Source organism: Bos indicus, chromosome 27 (genome assembly GCF_029378745.1).
Source record: "Bos indicus isolate NIAB-ARS_2022 breed Sahiwal x Tharparkar chromosome 27, NIAB-ARS_B.indTharparkar_mat_pri_1.0, whole genome shotgun sequence".
Classification (NCBI taxonomy): domain Eukaryota; kingdom Metazoa; phylum Chordata; class Mammalia; order Artiodactyla; family Bovidae; genus Bos; species Bos indicus.
In genome coordinates this window covers 2,029,642-2,050,210 of record NC_091786.1, presented here as the reverse complement: position 1 = coordinate 2,050,210, position 20,569 = coordinate 2,029,642, and the positions used below count along the sequence as shown (strand labels likewise).

Genomic DNA, 20,569 nt, shown 5'->3' with positions numbered 1-20,569 from the left:
CCTCGCCCTGGCCTTGCAGCAGTGTCACCCCTTCATCATCTGATGGAAGAAAGCCGTCTCTGAGACCAGAAAGAAACCGGCCCGGAGCGACAGGCTGCTCCTGTCAGACACACAAGAGCTTAGGTGCAGACCACACCCCACTGTGACAGTGGAGCCAGACTTTCCCCAAAGCCACAGTAACCACCCTGCACGTGCCAAGAGAGACCCCGGTGCCCCTTCATGGTCTCTCTCACAAGTTAATCCAATGCTTCTGCACTAATTCATCATCAAACTCGAGTGTAAAGGGCCTCACGTGATACACAGGAGACAGCAGCTGTGACACAGTGAGTTTTACATAATGCAGGCTCGGAGGTGATTCGTATGTGTGTCCCCCTTACCAAGGATACTAAACATATAAATAAGGTGTAAATTTTACTACTGTTTTGGACATCAAAATTAGACAGAGTTTGGTAGTTGAAAGTTCATATCTGTATTTCTCAATTTTAACTATAAATGAGAATCTCAAAGGAATAACAAATGTTTAAAATAACTAACCATTAATGTTTAAATAGGAGAAATAATATTTATATTATTATAAAAGAAGAGGTTATGGTTAATTTTTGTTGTTTTCTTCCTTTTCACGTGTATCAGGTATCATCCGGACTTGAAAGAGGAGGGTTTACTTTTCAAGGTGACATACACGGAAAAGACTTTGGGAAATTCAAGCTGGAAAGGCAAGGTATGCTGCACTTACATGATTTTTCAAATCAAATATCAGGGTGGTCTGCAGGTGACTGAGCTGAATGCAATAGAAAATGTGACTGGAAAGAAACAGAAACAAAAATAACAGGAGAGACACATATTTTACAACTGGATGAAAAAATCTTTCTCCTCAGCAAGCAAAACAGGAAATATCAGCTGACATAAATATGCCAGACACAGAATATCTTTAATATACAAAGAAATACTTTGAAATATGGGAAGAAAGCAAAATGGAAATTCAAAGAATAAACACACTATATTACCCTAAGAATATCATTAAGAAAGAGTAATTTAAAATGGCCAATAAACTATGAAAAGATATTAACTTGAAAAATATGTATTATGGTAACAAAGATAGATCATGTTCAGCTATGAGAATGTCAGATTCGGTGTGGACTAGAAAAAGGCACTTGGGTGTTCATTTTTGGTGAGTGTGTGAGTAGATGTCTATAATTTGACAATAATCTTTTATAAAAAATTCTATCTCTAAGATTTTTAATCAAACAAGTGTGACCATGATTTTTTGCATATTCAGGTATGTGTACAGCAGGACTATTCTTAATAGTTGAAATTAGAAATAACCTGCATATCTCACACATATATCATAAATGAATTGCTTCTTACATCAATCTTATGCAATGTGTTATATTAAATGTAAGACAGTTTAATTCAATATATGTCATTAGAGAACAAAGATTACATATTGATGTGGAATGGTGTTTGTGACTTATATATATGAGAAAGAAGTTTGCTCTAGATAGAAGGGACAAATCTGCTTGCCTGCCTTCTTTATGTCTTTCTCAAGTACTTGATGTATATCTTAGTAATTAGACAAGAAAAATGTATGAAAAAAACTACTAGATGTGCAGCTTACCTCATCCACTTGCTAGTTCTGTGATCCAGGAGGAATTACAACACTCTGGAGCCTATTTCGTCATCTGAAATCTCAGTAGAGAGTCAGTTCCCGGTTGCTGGGAAGATTGAGTCAACATGAGGGTTTGCTTTGTGCTAAAGCTCTTCTCACACACGTCCTTACTCATGTTGCTGCTAACAAAGATGAGAAGAGGCAATTTTTATAATGAGATGAGTGCCATGTTACTATCAGCTACTTTCTACTTTACTTACAGAATGCTCCTAACGTATTAATTGTACATAGAGGAGTTCCACTGTGTAGGATTTGATGCCAAGCAGTCTTTCAGAGGAACATGAGTGTAGTATTCGGTGATGGTTGTCACTGATGTGCTCATTTCATAAAGCCTTTATCAGCATCCTGAGGGATTCTAAAGGAAATATATATCAAACTGTATAATATCATGCTTGGAAAAAAAAAAAAAAAACTTGACCAAAAGGGATCATACAATTAATTATACAATTAATAATACAATACTCTAAACCCACCTTTCCAAATTAAGAACTTTTACATAGAAGAGCTTTAAATTACAATGTCAGCCATGGCTGAGATGGAGCTTTCAATGGGGTCACATTATTTTGAGATAATGAAAATAGGCCAGCACTAATGATGGTGAAGTTTTCTCTTGCTCTGAGCCAAACCCTGTGGTTATCTGCCCTCCTTTCTCCGAGGCACATGCTCTAGTAATTCCGTCTAAGGACACCCCAGCGAGCCGTGCACAATACTCCGTGGATGGCAGAGTTTACTGATCTAGTCAGCCTGACCAGAATCATCACTTTGCTGTTGAGAATTTTTTTGCACTGCCCCATTTCTTTTTAATCTAACAAAAGAACAGCTTGCTTTAACAAGTGATCTTCTCATGTGATGATGAGCTTATTGTCAGGAAAAACAATTTGGCTCACAAAATAATGTGAATCACAAGCAAGTCTCCCATTCAACTAATGAGGAAAAGTCTATGTGTAAGTAATGTTTCAACAACAGCCATTCATTTCAGAGTTATGGCTACACTCTATTTTTATGGATAAAAATAAGCAACCTCTTAATTGTCTCCAGTCAGTAGATAAATTTAAAAAAAAAAAGTGATTATCTTTAAATGGATACTGCTGCTGCATCACTTCAGTCGTGTCTGACTCTGTGGAACCCCGTAGACAGCAGCCCACCAGGCTTCCCCGTCCCTGTGATTCTCCAGGCAAGAACACTGGAGTGGGTTGCCATTTCCTTCTCCATTGCATGAAAGTGAAAAGTGAAAGTGAAGTCGCTCAGTCGTGTCCGACTCTAATGACCCCATGGACTGCAGCGTACCAGGCTCCTCCATCCATGGGATTTTCTAGGCAAAATTACTGGAGTGGGGTGCCATTGCCTTCTCCGAAATGGATACTAAAGCAAGTTAGTTTGAAAGGCATCTCTAATGCAAAAATTGTGTAAGAAACAAAAATAAATTGGTTTCCCCATTAAAATCGAAGCCCCAAGGACCTCCCTAGTGGTCTAGTGGCTAAGACTCCATTCTCCAATGGGGGCCCAGGTTTGATCCCTGGTCAGGGAACTAGATACTGCATGCCGCAACTAAGATGTGGAACGGTCAACCAAATGAAAATAAATATTAAGAAAATCTAGCCCCCCTATTACACCCCCCCAATCAGAATGGGAGAAAGTACAAGCCATGTATCTACTCAGACACATGTATCCAGAATATATAAACCCTATTGCTAAATAGTACACATTTCAGTTCAGTTTGGTTGCTTAGTCATGTCTGACTCTTTGTGACCCCATGGACTGCAGCATGCCAGGCTTCCCTGTCCATCACCAGCTCCCAGAGTTTACTCAAACTCATGTCCATCAAGTCAGTGATGCCATCCAACTATCTCATCCCCTTCTCCTCCAGCCCTCAATCTTTCCCAGCATCAGGGTCTTTTCTAATGAGTTAGTTTTTCACATCAGGTGGCCAAAGTATTGGAGTTTCAGTTTCAGCATCAGTCCTTCCAATGAATATTCAGGACTGATTTCCTTTAGGATGGACTGGTTGGATCCCCTTGCAGTCCAAGGGACTCTCAAGAGTCTTCTCCAACACCACAGTTCAAAAGCATCAATTCTTCAATGCTCAGCTTTCTTTGTGATCCACCGCTCACATCCATACATGACTACTGGAAAAACCATAGCTTTGACTAGACGGACCTTTGTTGGTGAAGTAATGTCTCTGCTTTATAATATGCTGTCTTGGTTGGTCATAGCTTTTCTTCCAAGGAGCAAACGTCTTTGAATTTCATAGCTGCAGTCACCATCTGCAGAGATTTTGGAGCCCCCCCAAAATAAAGTCTCTCACTGTTTCCATTGTTTTCCCATCTACTTGCCATGATGGGACCAGATGCCATGATCTTAGTTTTCTGAATGTTGGGTTTTAAGCCAACTTTTTCACACTCCTCTTTTACTTTCATCAAGAGGCTCTTTGGTTCTTCGCTTTCTGCCATTAGGGTGGTGTCATCTGCATATCTGAGGTTACTGATGTTTCTCCCAGCAATCTTGATTCCAGCTTGTACTTCATCCAGCCTGGCATTTCGCATGATGTACTCTGCATATAAGTTAAATAAGCAGGGTGACAAAATATAGCCTTGACTTACTCCTTTTCCTATTTGGAACCAGTCTGTTGTTCCATGTCCAGTTCTAACTGTTGCTTCTTGACCTGCATACAGATTTCTCAGGAGACAGGTCAGGTGGTCTGGTATTCATTTTCCACAGTTTGTTGTGATCCACATAGTCACAGGCTTTGGTGTAGTCAATAAAGCAGAAGTAGATGTTTTTCTGGAACTCTCTTGCTTTTTTGATGATCCAATGGATGTTGGCCATTTCATCTCTGGTTCCTCTGCCTTTTCTAAATCCAGCTTCAACATCTGGAAGTTCACGGTTCACATACTATTGAAGCCTGACTTGCAGAATTTTGAGCATTACTTTGCTAGCACGTGAGATGAATGCAGTTGTGCAGTAGTTTGAGCATTCTTTGGCATTACCTTTTGGATTGGAATGAAAACTGACCTTTTCCAGTCCTGTGGCCATTGCTGAGTTTTCCAAATTTGCTGGCATATCGAGTGCAGCACTTGCACAGCATCATCTTTTAGGATTTGAAATAGCTCAACTGGAATTCCGTCACCTCCACTAGCTTTGTTCATAGTGATATCCCCTAAGGCTGACTTGACTTCTCATTCTAGGATGTCTGGCTCCAGTTGAGTGATCATATCATCGTGGTTATCTGGGTCATAGAGATCTTTGTTTGTATAGTTCTTCTGTGTATTCTTGCCACCTCTTCTTAATATCTTCTGCTTCTGTTAGGTCTATACCATTTCTGTCCTTTATTGAGCCCATCTTTGCATGAAGTATTCCCTTGGTATCTCTAATTTTCTTGAAGAGATCTCAAGCCTTTCCCATTCTATTGTTTTCCTCTATTTCTTTGCATTGTTCACTTAGGAAGGCTTTCTCATCTCTCCACGCTATTCTTTGGAACTCTTCAAATAGATACATCTTTCCTTTTCTCCTTTGCCTTTAGCTTCTCTTCTTTTCTCAGCTATTCATAAGGTCTCCTCAAGCACACGTTTAGCAGGCAAACAACCTAATTAGAACACTGGCAACCAATTTGAATACACATTTCTCCAAAGAGATAAAAATGACCAACAAGTAAATGAAAAGATGCTCAACATCATTAATCATTAGGGAAACACAAATCAAAACCACCTCACACCCACTTGGGTGGCTGAGATCATAATGACAAGAAATAAGTGGAAGCAAAGATGTGCAGCAATTAGGAGGCTCATACCATGCTGATGCAAAAGTGATGATGGTGTGGTTGCTGTGGAAAACTGCCTGGCAGTCATTCATCAGGTAGTTGAAACATGAGGCTTCCACAAGGTTCAGCATTTCCACTCCAACACATATGACAAGAGAACTAGGAAACACATGTTCACACATAAATCTACACATGAATGTTTATACCAGCATTATTCCCAATTGTCCAAATGTGGAAACAACCCAAGTGTCCATCAGCAGTGAACAGATCAACAGCATGTGGCGCATGCATACTGTCGATATTATCTTGAAAACGTCATGCTAAATACGAGAAGCCACTCACCAAAAAACACATACTGAGTTCTTGTATTTATATGCTGTATCCAGAGCAGCCAAATCTATACAGACTGAGAGTAGAGCAGTGGTTGCCTAAAGCTGGAGTACAGAGGATTGACTGCTGAGGGCCTCTGTTCAATTTTAGGGGCGACAGCAATGTTCTCACATAGGTTGTGGTGATCACTGCAGCATCAAACCCCCACATTTTTAATAGTAAAAAAGAAAACTCTTGAATTAAAAGGGTGAATTCTTGCACCCTAGCATTAAAAGGGTGAATTCTACAGTATGTGCATTTCTTTCAGTAGTGCTCCAGTCTATAACGTGAAAAGACACTCACCTTCATTCTTAAGAAGCACAACTGAGAAAACAGCTGCACACTGCATCTGATTTCCTAGGGCAGCAGCAGTGGTAATCATGTGCAGAAGTGGGGCAGCGAGAGGCAAGGATGGAGGCAGGGGGCGTGGGCGGGCGGAGATTGGACACAGTGTCCAGGTCTCTCCTGAGATGGATTGGGAGGAAATCGGGATGCCACTTTGGAGAGAGATTAGGTAAGACTGAGAACTGTGGTGTTGGAGAAGACTCTTGAGAGTCCCTTGGACTGCAAGGAGATCCAACCAGTCCATCCTAAAGGAGATCAGTCCTGGGTATTCATTGGAAGAACTGATGCTGAAGTTGAAGCTCCAATACTTTGGCCACATCATGCGAAGAGTTGACTCATTGGAAAAGACCCTGATGCTGAGAGGGATTGGGGGCAGGAGGAGAAGGGGACAACAGAGGATGAGATGGCTGGATGGCATCACCAACTCGATAGACATGAGTTTGGGTAAACTCCAGGAGTTGGTGATGGACAGGGAGGCCTGGTGTGCTGCTATTCATAGGGTCGCAAAGAGTTGGACACGACTGAGCAACTGAACTGAACTGAGCAATGCTACAAGGTACACGTTCTGTTGGGCAGTGCTTTACTTCTTAGAATCTATCCTGTATATTCAGCCTCCTGCTGATGCATTGCTGCAGAAAGGGGATTTCATGGTGGCATCACAGAGAAAGGCTAGAAATGAACCAAATGTTCTTCAGCAGCAAACTGGCTAAATAAATTCTGGTTTAGCCAATTAATAGAATACTGCACACCTAAAAACAATTACATGCACATGCGCAGATGGAAGAACTTCACAAATACATAATTATAATAATAATTGTCACTCAGTCGTGTCTGACTCTTTGTGACCCCACGGTCTGTAGCCTACCAGGCTTCTCAGTCCATGGGATTTTCCAGGCAAGAGTACTGGAGTGGGTTGCCATTTCCTTCTCCAGGGGATCTTCCCGACCCAGGGATCGAACCTGGGTCTCCCGCATTGTAGGCAGACGTTTTACCCACTGAGTCACCAGGGAAGCCCTCACAAATATATGGTTAAGTTTAAAAAGGCAAATTTAAAAAAAAGTAAATAGTATACCCATATTTTAGGAAAGTAAGAACAGAGAATAGTCATGTATATTAATAATACACGAGGGACTTTCCTGGTGGCCCAGCAGCCTAGACACCGCACACCCCATGCTGGGGGCCCTGGTTCCATTCCTCATCAGGGAACTAGATCCTGCATGCCGCAACTAAGACCCAGTGCAGCCAAATAAATAAATACAAATACATATATACACACACACACTATACTAGGACATTATGTGAAGGACGCTAAAGCACAAACAAAAGCAAAACTGAAGACCTTGTTAATCATAAAGAGGAAAACTAGTGCAAAAGCCAAGGCGTGACCCTTTATGTCCATCATCTTCATATTTATTTTTATATCTGCTTATGCTACTTTAATTAATATCATGTGCATGTATTACCCTTTAAATTATTAAAACATGGGTAAATAACTGAAATTAACTAGGAGATCCAGACAGCATAATAATTTCAGAGTCAAGTCAGGAGTTTAATTCAAAAAGACCTTTCATGTTGCCCTGTGTCATGATGTGAGGTCTCCTGTGGCAGGTCCATTATCCAGGATTTTATTAATTGGAAGTCTGAGATCTATTATGGCCAAAAATATATAGTCTTGCTTGCAGATAACAGAAAATGGCTTTGGTTCATTTAAGCAGACTACAAATTTATCAGGATGAGCAGAGATGCACAGAATTATAAACACCTGGAGAATGAGCCATGGTAACTTAAAGGAAACCAGCAGATACTGAACCACTACAAACACAGCACCATTTTTTCATTTCTCAAATATGTACTGAGCAACTGTTATGTTCCAGGTTCTACTGTAGGAACTGGAGATTTAAGAGGAAAGCTGGCCAGACAACTACCCGGGCATCATGCAACCAATTTTCTAGTAAATGTGGGTCCTGGGGAAACTGTGCGGCTAAGGTTCTAAGTAGCTGAGATGTCCTGACATTTCACTCTCACAATAAATCACTGAAGCTAGGCCCTTTGAGCGGCACTGGGTTCTCCTGGCTGGAAAGTGCCACCCCTGGTGGCTGGGGTTACTGCTGCACCCGGCCCCCAGGCTTGACAGGCCTGCCCTGCTGCACCACCACCCCCAGGAAGCTCTTGATGCTGTCCCCATGGCTCTAGCCCCACCACAGCCCTGAGTCTCTGCATCACTTATGCTAACGCTGTGCCCAGGGAGGGGGCACCCCACTGGCTCTGCTCACAAGCCCATCTCCTGGGTGCTGAGATTTAGAACAAGTATCTAACATCTCCCGTGCATGACAGCTGGTGTATGCACCTGAAAATGAAAAATTAAATCTGAATCACACATGCTGATACAGGAGGATCGCCAAAAGGTATGGTTGATTTACAAGGTGCCAACATCCAGGATAAAACATGTTTACATAAGAACTGGAGGTGGTAGTGAGTAGCATAATCCTGCATCTACTGAAGGTATGTGTGAATGTTCGGTCACTCAGTCCTGTCCAACTCTTTGCAACCCCATGGACTGTAGCCCACCAGGCTCCTCTGTCCATGGGATTCTCCAGGCAAGAATACCAGAGTGGGTTGTCATGCCTGCTTCCAGGGGATCTTCCCGACCCAGGGATTGAACCTGCATCTCCTACATTGGCAGGAGGATTTTTTACCACCAGTGTCACCTTGGGAAGCCCATCTACTGAAGGAGATGACAATATCATTTTTAAGATTTTATGAAAATTTCTTTAAAAGGCTATTTAATTATTTTAAATATTTGATTACTTCTTTGTATTTGTGTTTTGTTAAAAAAAAAATGGAACAGGAAACATCTCATAAATTCTGGAACTATACTTTGAAACGAGGTCAGCTTCATTTTACAGTTCTGCTATATTCAGATGACCCCAGTCATAATTAACTACACACATGCATTGAGTGGTTCCATGCATTTAAGCCAAATACATTTCAAAATTGTGTTTTATAAGTAAATTCTTTAAGAATAAACTTATTTGGCAATAATCCCTTGATAAATGTTCTCTGATCTGAAATTTTAGTGTTTGCTTCTTCCTCAGTGCTGTGCAGAACTCTCCACTGTGGAGATACACAAATTAATGATCATATCGCCTGCCTGGTGTCTGAGATGTTTATACTTGCCTTCCCTTCTAATGGACAGAACTTATTTTATAGAAACTTGCTTTATAACATTGACGTGCATTCTTTGATGATTTCTAAACTCATAATGAATTTTGGAATCTATGCCACTAAAGGTAGATTGCACCAAGATATTCACATGTCTCCATGGTGGCTCAGATGGTAAAGAATCCACCTGCAGTGTGAGAGACCTGGGTTCAATCCCTGATTTGGGAAGCTTCCCTGGAGAAGGGAATGGCTGCCCACTCCAGTATTCTGGTCTATAGAATTCCATGGATAGAGGAGCCTGGTGGGCTACAGTCCATGGGGTCACACAGAGTCAGACATGAATGTGATTCCACTTCTATAGACACCTGGACTTCTTGTGTAATTTCAGTGATTTGTCCTGGGGCTGGAGCAAACAGCACATGCTACCCACATCTATAGACAGATACAGCCCTGTATATGCTTCAGTTAGACTTTACACAAATGTGAGTATCTACAGCCATAAGCAAAAGTCAATATAACTATAAGCAAAAGTCAATATAACCACAGCCCCCTTTGCTGTTCTCACACTGGAAACACGACACTGTCACAGGGCTGAAGGTAAATGAGGAACCACCAGTTTTTTGTGTCTTACTCCTTAAGATGGATGTTAAAATCTTTCAAAGAAGTGTCAGCTGCTACCCAATGGAATGGGAACACTTTCTGCTTCTTGTCGAGTCTACCTGTATTTATAAACCGATTGTCGCTCTGTCTCTGGGTGAGCAGGAGGACACTGACGGCAGGTTAAAGCTCCCTTTCTTTTCCAGACCCCGTGAGCTCCGACCAGGACTCCTCGAGTCACTACCAAGGCACCAGCAGCGGCTCTGTGGCGGCTGCCATTCTAGTTCCGTTCTTCGCTCTCATCTTATCAGGGTTTGCATTTTACCTCTACAAACACAGGTACCGTAGCCCCGCCGTCGGTTTACAGACGCTGCGTCTCTCCCCAGGGCCTGGCCCTGCGGTCCTGACGGCCTGTCCCCCTTCTTGTCTCCCGCCCCTAGGACGAGACCCAAGGTCCAGTACAATGGCTACGCGGGCCACGAGAACAGCAACGGGCAGGCCTCCTTTGAGAACCCCATGTACGACACGAACTTAAAGCCCACTGAGGCCAAGGCCGTGCGGTTTGACACGACTCTGAACACGGTGTGCACCGTGGTGTAGCCCGCGGGCGGCCGCCTCATAGCCATACCTCCGACGACGGACAGCAGGGATCACAGGTGCCACAAACCCTCCCCTCCGGCCCCTCCCGGCACGCGGGGGCGCGGGCCACAGACAGACCCTCATCCCGGAGCGGCCCGCCGCCGCCAGCTGCGGCCCAGGCGCGCGGAGGAGGGCGCGGCCCGGGATGCGCGGCCTTGCCCGGCAGCCCTGCCCGCCTGGTGTGGCCCCGCTGCCTCTCAGTGCAGCCTCCGCCGGACGGCCTCTGGGCCACACATGGTAGCACCGCAGTATGGGTTCATTGTTTTGTTTTTTTTTTTAATCCCCATGAATATTCTGGAAAAAGAAGAAAAAAAAAAAGCCCTCCTGAAGAAGACACCTTTCCGGCAGCCGCACACACCTGCAGACGCTTTGCGCCGTCCTCCCCGAGACCGGCAAGCTTCGAGGGCCCCGCAGCTCACCTCGGGGCCGCCCCAGGGCCATCTGCAAACTTCCCAGTCAGCTGTTCTCTCGCAGAATTTTTGATGCACAATTTTTTGCACTAGTGTGTTATGAATGACTAAGATTCTGATAAAAAAAAAATAAACTATTTACACGGGGTTTCTACACACTATCCATTGTATATAAGCATCCTGCCATACTGTCAAGCTAAGCATTCCAGCTGCAGTTTAGTTAGCGTGTGAGAAAAAAGAAAAAAAATCCCCAGATATGGCACAGGTTTTAAAAGGAAAAATAATATGAAGAGACTTATTTTATTACTGCTTTCTTTTAGCTTCACAGCTGTGTTGAATTCATTGCGAAAGAACAGAGGCCTTTTATTTCCCCTCATCCTTTCTTTGGTCTTGTCCCCATCCCATGATCGTCAATATTCCACTACTTCATAGCAGGAGGTCTGCAGCACTTTCTATGTGCCATGTACAGATGTGAATAGTAATTTATTTTAGGTCACTCATGACCTGCCTGTGGGTTTGGGCTCACCACACAGTCTTCCTGTCCATCCTCTGCTGTGATTTCTCTCTTTCGCTGCCATCCCTCTCATTTTCTGTTAAAAGACTGTGTATTCCTGGGATGCAGTGGAAAAGTTTCGGGATGATCAAAATAGTAAGCGTTCCTTTAGAGGCAAGGAAAAGTCACACCCACTCTTCTTTCCTGATGACACAGTTTAGATATTACTATTATAGATTTCTTCTGTTTCATGCTGTATAATCCCAGATGGAAAGAAAACTTTGGTGATTTTTCTGAGCTCAAAATTCTTCACAGGTAAATTAGGAATCACAGTATAAATAAAGTAGGTGTGATTACCAAGGCGGTAAAAGCCCAGACAGGAAGCAGAAGATGCAGCCGTGAGGATGTTTACATAATAAACTCGGAGATCATGTTTATTTTTACTTACAGCTGTTTGATTAAAAAAAAAAAAACAATTTTTTTTAAAGCCAAGGCGTATGTTATTACCTGAGTTTTAAGTACGCATTCCACTTACTGAGAAGGTCCCCTTTGTCCATCCTTGGCAGCATCGGTAGAGACTTGGTTCTTGAGGACATGTTCATACGTACCTTTAAGACTGATGCGTTTGTTGCATGCTTCGATGCAGGGCTTGAAAAGTGAGAAAGGAAAAACACAAATGTCAGGATAATAGCTCATTCTTTCAAAAGTTTCAATTTGAACATTTCAGTCGCTCTTACCCATGGGGCACTCACTGTTGTGCTGCCTGTTTGAAGGGCACAGCTGTTGGGAAGTGTGGCCAAGCTCCATGGCCCCGGCCTCTCCCAGCCTCTCCCACCCTCAGCGTGAAGCTCCAGGGTTCGCCCTGGCCAGACTGGCAGTGGGACCGAGAGGGCTTTGTAGCCTGGAGTCCTTATGGCTTCTTCTCCTTAGGCCAGATGAGGTCAGTTAGAGGCAGGCTCCTCGCACACCCAGGGAGCTGAGGTAAAGAAAAGACAGGAGGAAGCTGTCGCGTCTTTGTGTGCAGGGGAGAACAGGGTTACTATACATATGAGGTGTATATATATACATACATATAGATAAATATAATAGCGTGTACATATGCGGTTTGAGTCATTCAAACTAGGTGCAAAATGCTGACTTCAGAGTCTGAATCAGTGTCTCTCTCCACATCCCTGACCTGCTTGCTGGTCAATGACGTTACAAAACCCTGACACGACAGGACATACTTACATACAAGAAACCACATATCAGATCAGACGTGATTCTCCTTTGTGTGCAAAGTCAGAGTGTCCTCGGTTGCCAGTTTGGAGCATGTTATTAAAAAAAAAAAAAGTATCCCATGAAATTCTTGTGCGAGAATTCTGCCCAGTTTCTTCCCAGGGTGTGCAGTGTTGATCAGATTCCCGAGAGGTGCTGGAGGTTCGGTCCAGGCCGTCAGCAAGTGCGTCCTCCTGCCCGGCTGCAGGATTGTTTCCGGGAGCAGCCAGAGCCCATGGAGGGCGGGAGCCCCGGACAGGTTCTGTGCTTCAAAGCTGTTCAAACTGCTGCTTGTCCCACACATCTTGCCTTTCTTCAGGCTAGCTGCAATAATTTTTTTCTTCTGTAAAATATTTTGTAAACAACCACAAAAAAAAAACAAAAAGCTATTATAAAAAAGGGGAAAGAACGCTGGCATTATGATCAGGAAACCATCGCCATCAGCCACCCGTCTCGCCACCTCGCCACATGCTGCTGACATGAAGTAGGTGCAAATGACCTTTTTGTACAGAGATATATTTTTTATGAAGAATTTGTAAAATTATTAAATATGCTGTAATTTTTTGATTAATGTAGGTAAATTGTTAAAAAAATAAATGTTTTTACAATACAAAACTGTAATTTTCCCAATAATGTACAATGTACCATCTCTAGCTGACGTTCAGTTCCAATCCTATTACACATGTATTAATATTAAAGTGACCTGTTAAAATGAACAGTTATCTTTTTTTGTCAAAAAAAATTATACAGAGAGTGTAATATAGCCTGTGCAATGCCACCTATCTTTAAAGCAAATCAGAGTTCTAATTAAATATTTAATTTTAGATTTCTATTTTTTGGTGTGAATTAATTTTATCTTTAATAGATGCCTGCGAGTCATTGGAAGGGGAGGGAAAGAACAAATTAGTGATGGGTGTTCACTGCGTTTAGAACAAGAGTCAATACTTTCCCAAGACAGCATCCCTGTTGCGGTTAACAAAGAGCACATTTATGAAAAGCACTGATACAGAGAAACAGAGGCTGACAGACTTCTTGATGGTTTTTGACTTAAAATCACTGAGAGCTTTCAGTTCCCTCCAAACCAAAATCAAGCCTATACTTTTATGATTAAAAAAAAAAGCGTGAGTTATTTCTGTAAGCCTTCACAACACTGAAAACGCCATATAAGAAAACGTAGATTTCACGGAACATTCCAAGGGTCGTGCATGAAGAAGGCTCAGAGAACACCCCCTCAGGAGCCTGTGACAACAGAGCCAGCTCCCTGCTCACTTCTGGGCTGGGGGACACAAAGCTTTCCGAGTCCTTGGTGTCAGGTGGGGTGTTGTGCAGTTAACCAAATCATACAGTCATTTTCCTGAGAATCAGTCATTACACAACAAAAAAACAACAAAGAATGGCCCCGCTGTGGCTGCCAAGTAACGAAGGTTTGTCCTCCAGCCTAGTGTGTAGGTCTCCTAGGACCAGTGGATGTCTTTAAATGCCAAGGACTACCTTGCAGAAGACCCAGCTCCAGATGCCCACGGACATTCAATATAATCTAACGAAGTAGGTTGTACCACTGATTCTATAGATGACCAAGCAGAAATCCAGAGACATGAGTGAGATTATCCAAGTATGCACAGCTCAGCGATGCTGACGTTAGAGGCCAGTTTCCCCTTGCTTTAACATTCTTCTTTGCCATTTGCTTTAACATTCCTGGGGTGGAGAAATCTGTCTGCTCTGCCTGGAGGGTGGGGGTGTGGCACACGGCCTGCACGGGGGATCCCACAGGAGCTGTCGGGAGGCTGAGTGCACACCAGCCGTGGGCGCACACTCGCTCTGAATGCTCACTGGGGCCCCTTCCGTGAAGGCCTGCGAGGTTCACACTCTCACCAGCTGAGAGCCCAGCACACAACGATGCAGCCGTGGGTGCCAGGCAGAGGCTCCTGAGAGCACGAAATGAAATCTGACTGCCTCCTGGTCTTGGCTGAATTGCTGTCACAGGACGACAGGGGGTTTCAACCATGGCAAAGTGCCCAGAATGGCAGGTTCATGTCTCTGGAACGTCACTGCTTCTGAAACCCAGCTCGAAGCCTGGGGAACACCCTCCCCATGACAGTCTGTGGGGTGTCAGTCTCAATTCCCCCGCCATCCTGAGCCAGGAACCTCCTTCCGGGGCTGGGGGCAGGCTGAAGCCTTGAGGGCCATGACTCAAGCCTGGGGCACTTTTGCCTGATATGAGGGGTCTCCCAGCAGCCTCCAGAAACCAGCCACCCCAGCCCTCTCCCATCACCCCTGCCCCAGGTGCTGGGCTGTCCTCTCCACCCTGGAAGCCCCCACACCCTTCCAAAATTCTTCTGTTCAGGACGTTCACACTTGTGCTTCGGCTCCTGTTCAGAAACTCGGTGGTTGTGGCTACACTAATCAGATCTAGAAGGTGCCTCCTCCAGGGCTGCGCTGACATAGCCTCAGGGTTAGACTACCACTCCTGCGTCCAGCACAGTTTCATCGCCAACACAGGAAGAGCCACAGCCCGGCAACTCCCTTCTGTCTTTGCTGAGGAACAGTAACCAGAGGAGTAAGCAGTTCCCCATGCGGGGTCACTCACTGGAGAACAGCAGAGCCTGGGTCCAGCGATGTCCCACAGATGGTCAGTCTTTCTGCTCCAGTGCTCCGAGAAGTCCGCAGTCATTAAAAGTCCAGGTAAATTAATATTTTCTCTCCTCAACGTGGTGTGTTCTGGAAAATTAAAGACAGCACTAGAATGGAAATTCCCATGGCGGGCGCATGTTGATGTATGGCAAAACCAATACAATATTGTAAAGTAAAAAAAATAATAATAATAAAATAAAATAAATTATATAAAAAAATTTACATATTTTACTAAGAAAAAAAATTTAAAAAAAGAAAAGAAAAAAAGATAGTCAACCACAGTTACTAGAAGCCAAAACTGGGCCAGTTATACATGTAAAGAAATACTCCATATTCAAGGTTTGCTCTCCATGATGCACTGATACATCTTCTCCCAGACAACTGTCCTGGCTTGCCATGACAATTCTTTAGGGAAGATGCCCTCAGTGTCTGAGAAGGCCATAATACCTGCTGATTTGACAAGTGTTTATGCAGTATTTATTAAATATAAAATTGAGATTAGCTTTGGAGAGCTCAAGATTTTTAAAAAAGCAGAGTCCAGGCTCCTAAGAGAAGTCTAGTCCAGGAAAGGCAGATACACAAGCAAACAGTTGCAGTAAATACGGCTGCTATGTGGTTGGTACATGCATTTGTCTGTCTGCTCAGAGTGATGCATCATGGGAAAAGATGCCTAATATCTCTGGGAGCGGCAGAGATGGGGAGATTATTGAGGAAGCCTTTCCAGGAGCTGTGGCTATTAATGGGGCCCTTCTGTTAGCAGGGCCTTCCCTGGTGGTTGAGACAATAAACAATCTGCCTGCAATGCAGGAGATCCAAGTTCAATCCCAGGGTCAGGAAGATCCCCTGGAGAAGGAAGTGACTACTCACTCCAGTATTCTTGCCTGGGAAATTCCATGGACAGGACAGTCCATGGGGTTGTAAAGAGTCAAACATGACTAAGTGACTGATACTTCCACTTTTTTTTTTCCTTCTGTTATTAGAACCCTAGGGTCCCTGGCCGCCTTACTGGATGAATGATACTAATGTCCCATCAACATCAGTATTCCACCTCTACTGGCTCAATGGCTCCCCTTGCAGTTTTCAGCTTGTTAGTGCTAAAGAAGCACGGTCCCTAGCTATTTGGGGCATCCCTGGAACTTGCCTTACATGTGTCTCCAAGGTTTGCCATTTCACATGTTGTGTGACGTTTCTTGACGCCTGTCGTTTACCAGGGACTCGTCTAAGGAAAAGGTGTTTCTCTCAACATGCTTGCCCTGACCTCATGATGCAAGACTGGCTGTCACTGTTCCAGTCATCACAGCCACGTTAGGAAGGAACTCCAAATGCCTGAGGTAAGGAAGAGATGACACCAGCCACATCTCTCTTTCTTGGCTTTTGTATCAAGAAAGCCAAAAATTTCACAAAGCTCCCCATCTCCCCCCACCACTTTCAACAAACGTCCATGTCCATCTCATGGCCCAGAATCTGGCCACAAGCCACCCAGGGATGCAAAGGAAAGTGGGAAAATAGACAATGGAAACTTCAGTAACATTAGGACTCATCACCTTAGGGGTGGGTCAGCAAGTCCCCAGTGACAGTGTGGGTTTTGACGGTAACAAAAATAAATTGCTTTAAGACATTTTCATCCTTTGAGAATAAATAAAAGATCCCATGCGTTTACCCCCTAAACAGAAATCAGACTCTAAGACTTGGCCATGAGGATCCATGCTCACTCACTCAGCAATCCTGCATCACTGTAGCACCTCATTATACATGCTGCTTCCCTCTAGACACCCGACCCCACCGCTCTCTGTTGTTGTTGTTAATTCGAGGCTTTAAAACAAAAATACAAAGACAAAAATAATTTTATGGATACATGTACATACTAATTTAGAGAAATTTCTTTATGGGTAGGGTAGCACTGGTTCAGTAACATTCTCCCACTAGATAGGATATACATAAATAAGATTTTAGTAGGAAAATGATTTAAACTGAAATCATCTTTTTTGTTCTGGGGAAATGTGTGCATGTGTGTGTGTGTGTGCACGCGCACGTGTGTGTGTGTATTTAAAAGACTCAAGCAGATGTTTTCATAAAGAAGAGTGGCACATTTAATAGTGTATGCCTTTGTGAACAGTTAGCTATGTTGGCATGTGGTTTTTATTACGCAGAGAGCAATTTAACGATGTATGGAAAAGTCAAACATATGTTGTTCTAGCTGTCATACCACCTTAAAAAGTAGTTATCATAGCTTTCTACATATTTGTTTTGAGTTACCAGGTAGAAAAACGAATTTTCTTTCCCTTACTGCTGTGTTTGAGTCATAGATTCTAGTGGCAACTCTGAAATAAGATAAAAAAAGAAGACCTGTGCTTTACAGTTTTGTATCAATTTTAGCCAGATGCCTACTAAAATTTTTTTAAAAATTAATCAAATACATACTTAGGCTTTTAGGCATTATTTACATCCAAGCAACATTTAGCTGGTAATGTCTGTAAAATTACAACTAGCCAAATAAGAGAGTCATAGACTGTTTGTGAAATGCATCTGCATTAACTACTAACCAGGGAAATGAAGAAAAGCTTATTGTTTTAAAAACATTGTGATTGAAAATAACTGCAAGTTAACACAATGAAGGGCTGTTAAAAACCAGTTCAGTGAGGAAGAACCACCAGCCTGCTTCACAAAGCTGATGAGGCTACAGTAAACCCGACACCTCTCTGGGTATGCAATGGTGGAATGTGTTGTAGTTGGAGAGTATGGATCAATAATCATCATGGGGTTGATATATCTGACCTGTTAATATTATGAATGAAACCAAATCCTAAAAAATATAAATCTGTAAGAAAACAAACAACAAGCCTCTACATTAGATAGATATCAATATAATAGATGGCTACACATGTATATCTATAAATGACTAAATGGCAAAAATAAATGAAACAAGTGTTTGAGAGCAGAAAAAGTCACAAAACTGAAAGTAAAATTGCATAAATACTATTCAGCCATTAAAAATGTTTACTGGGCTGTGCTTAGTCACTCAGTCATGTCCAACTGTGTGCGGCCCCATGAACTGTAGCCCGCCAGGATCCTCTGTCCATAGGGATTTTACAGGTAAGAATACTGGAGTGAGTTGCCATGTCCTCCTTCAGGGGATCTTCCCAACCCAGGGATCAAACCCAGGTCTCCTGCACTGCAGGAGACTCTTTACTGTCTGACCACCAGGGAAGCCCATGAATACTGGAGTGAGTGGCCTATCCCTTCTCCAGGGGATCTTCCCAACCTAGGAATCAAATTTGGATCTCCCGCATTACAGGTGGATTCTTTACCAGCTGAGCCACAAGGGAAGCCCAAAAATGTTTACTATAAGATCCCATAGCAACATAACATAGATAAGGGCACTTTGAAATTTAGAACTGATTTATGTGACAATTGTAACTAAAAAGCCACCTAATGACCAAAAAAATCAGGAACTAGAGTCCTGCGTGTCTTATTGGAGGGCAGCAGACTATGGGTGTTAATGTTTCACTGGCTTTGCTGTAATGTTTTAAAAATAAAAATGGGAAAATAAATTGTAGAAAATCGATGAACAAGAGTGAAATAATGTTTTCCAATCACTAAATTTACTTATAACAACTGAAAATCTGGTTTACTGGAAACAGCTGACCGTGGAAGATCCGCCTACATACACATCCGAGTCATGGATGGGGCAGTTACAGATTCTCAGAGAGACGTGGAGGCAATTTACAATTACTTACTTTCTGATAGTTCAACTGAACAAAGCCTTAAAAAACAGTGTTGTTAATTTTTCAGTTCTAAACAATTTTTGTATCATGATATGAACTCCCAACTCAATTAATATTTATATTTGGTCAATATTTCACATTTTATGAAAGAACTTAAGGTTTTGAGTACTATCATAGTATACAATAGTCTTACCAACTCTGATCTTTTCCAACTCCAATACACACCAGATGATGTAACTCGTTTTTTCATTTTCCTATAGACATATGTGTGAGCATGTGCACACTCATGCACACACACTCGTGCACACACACATCCATGTTACTCGAGCCATCTCTGTACTCTCGTCCTTGTTCTGGGTGTCCTCTATGACTTGATCTCATTATGGCCTTTACATCATATTTCCCCATATTCTCTAAAATGTGGCCTATTTTGGGTATAGAAATGGTATTTATAATCAGAAGATTTTGGATTTAAATCCCAGCTGTGCCACATGCTAGATTCATGATTTGGCGAACATACCAAAAATATTCTCAAGTATAAAACGGGGAATAATGATGCATTCCATTCATGGATGTAATGAGAAGTTAATGAGCAATAGAAACTACTCAGATTTCAGAAACACTATTTTGGGGCATGAAAATTCAATCTTTTTAGGAGTGATTTGATAGTATCCTTAAAAAAGAAATTAAAAAAAGGTACATTGATTAGGTTATACCAAGCTGGAGTAACAAATAGTATCCAAATGCTAAGCAGTAAAACAGAAGTGCAGTTCATACTCTCCAAAGTTTGGAGCAAGTGTTCAGATGAGAAGTACCGTCCAGGTCACCCTCTGGGCCCCAGGAGATGCTGGCTCAGCCACTTAAGGAGAGAAAACTGGCTAAAGAACAAGTAGGAACTGCTCACCTGAACTGGTAGCTTGACAGCTGATGAGACACCTTCACATCACCTGCCTATTGCAGGAGCAGGAGGTGGAGGGCTGTGAGGGTCAGTGTTTGGGGGCATCGGGGGGTCAGCCTCTGTCCACTCCTGGAGGCGGGACACCTGGTAAAAGGCACAGAGCTGCTCAAATCGTCAAGTACCATGATCAGGCCTTTGAGGTCCTAGGCAGTACTGGGCAAACATAAGCACTCGTATTTCAGAAGCACAGTCTGTGAAAGTGGCAGGAAACATTGGATCCTAAGTGCCAGAAAGCAAAGCCGGGGCGATGGACAGGGCCAGAGTGGTGGGTTGCAGGGAGCGCTGGCTTCAGCAGGGCTCCCGGTGAGGTTGCCCACAGCCTGACACCCAAGCTGAGGCTCGCAGGGGGCCAGGCCTGTGGATAGTAAGACCTGAGCTGGGCCAGGCTTCCATGGGCAGGGCTGGGGGGCGAGGCAGGCGTGGCAGGAAGGGAACCGAGGCCCCAGTAGGTTGTGGAGCCTTAGAATTTGCACAGAAGTGCAATAACTTCCCTACCCAGACCAGCCCCACCCGGCCAGCCAAAGGGCTCCTGCTGCACCTGGCCACGGGGAGGAGCGTCA

The 20,569-nt window shown here is 43.3% G+C and overlaps 1 protein-coding gene and 1 long non-coding RNA gene across 3 annotated transcripts in view; one reads left to right on the top strand and one right to left on the bottom strand.

Moving 5' to 3' along the window:
* Positions 1 to 13,525, top strand: part of CSMD1 (CUB and Sushi multiple domains 1) — a 2,070,704-nt gene extending 2,057,179 nt beyond the window's left edge. The window contains exons 68-70 of the mRNA XM_070781602.1: positions 631 to 718; positions 10,103 to 10,235; positions 10,337 to 13,525. Coding sequence (XP_070637703.1) covers positions 631 to 718; positions 10,103 to 10,235; positions 10,337 to 10,496 — 381 coding nt within the window. The 3' untranslated portion in view covers positions 10,497 to 13,525. The remainder of the gene's footprint in view (positions 1 to 630; positions 719 to 10,102; positions 10,236 to 10,336) is intronic.
* LOC139180154 (uncharacterized) lies at positions 694 to 10,601 on the bottom strand. Of its 2 annotated transcripts, none has more exons than XR_011564465.1 (4): positions 10,525 to 10,601; positions 1,867 to 2,021; positions 1,616 to 1,788; positions 694 to 800 (listed from the first exon to the last, which is right to left on the bottom strand). It is a non-coding gene; the product is annotated as an uncharacterized lncRNA (long non-coding RNA). The 2 variants fall into 2 exon arrangements; XR_011564464.1 differs by lacking the exon at positions 10,525 to 10,601 and adding an exon at positions 5,454 to 6,397.
* Positions 13,526 to 20,569: the final 7,044 nt, after the last annotated feature.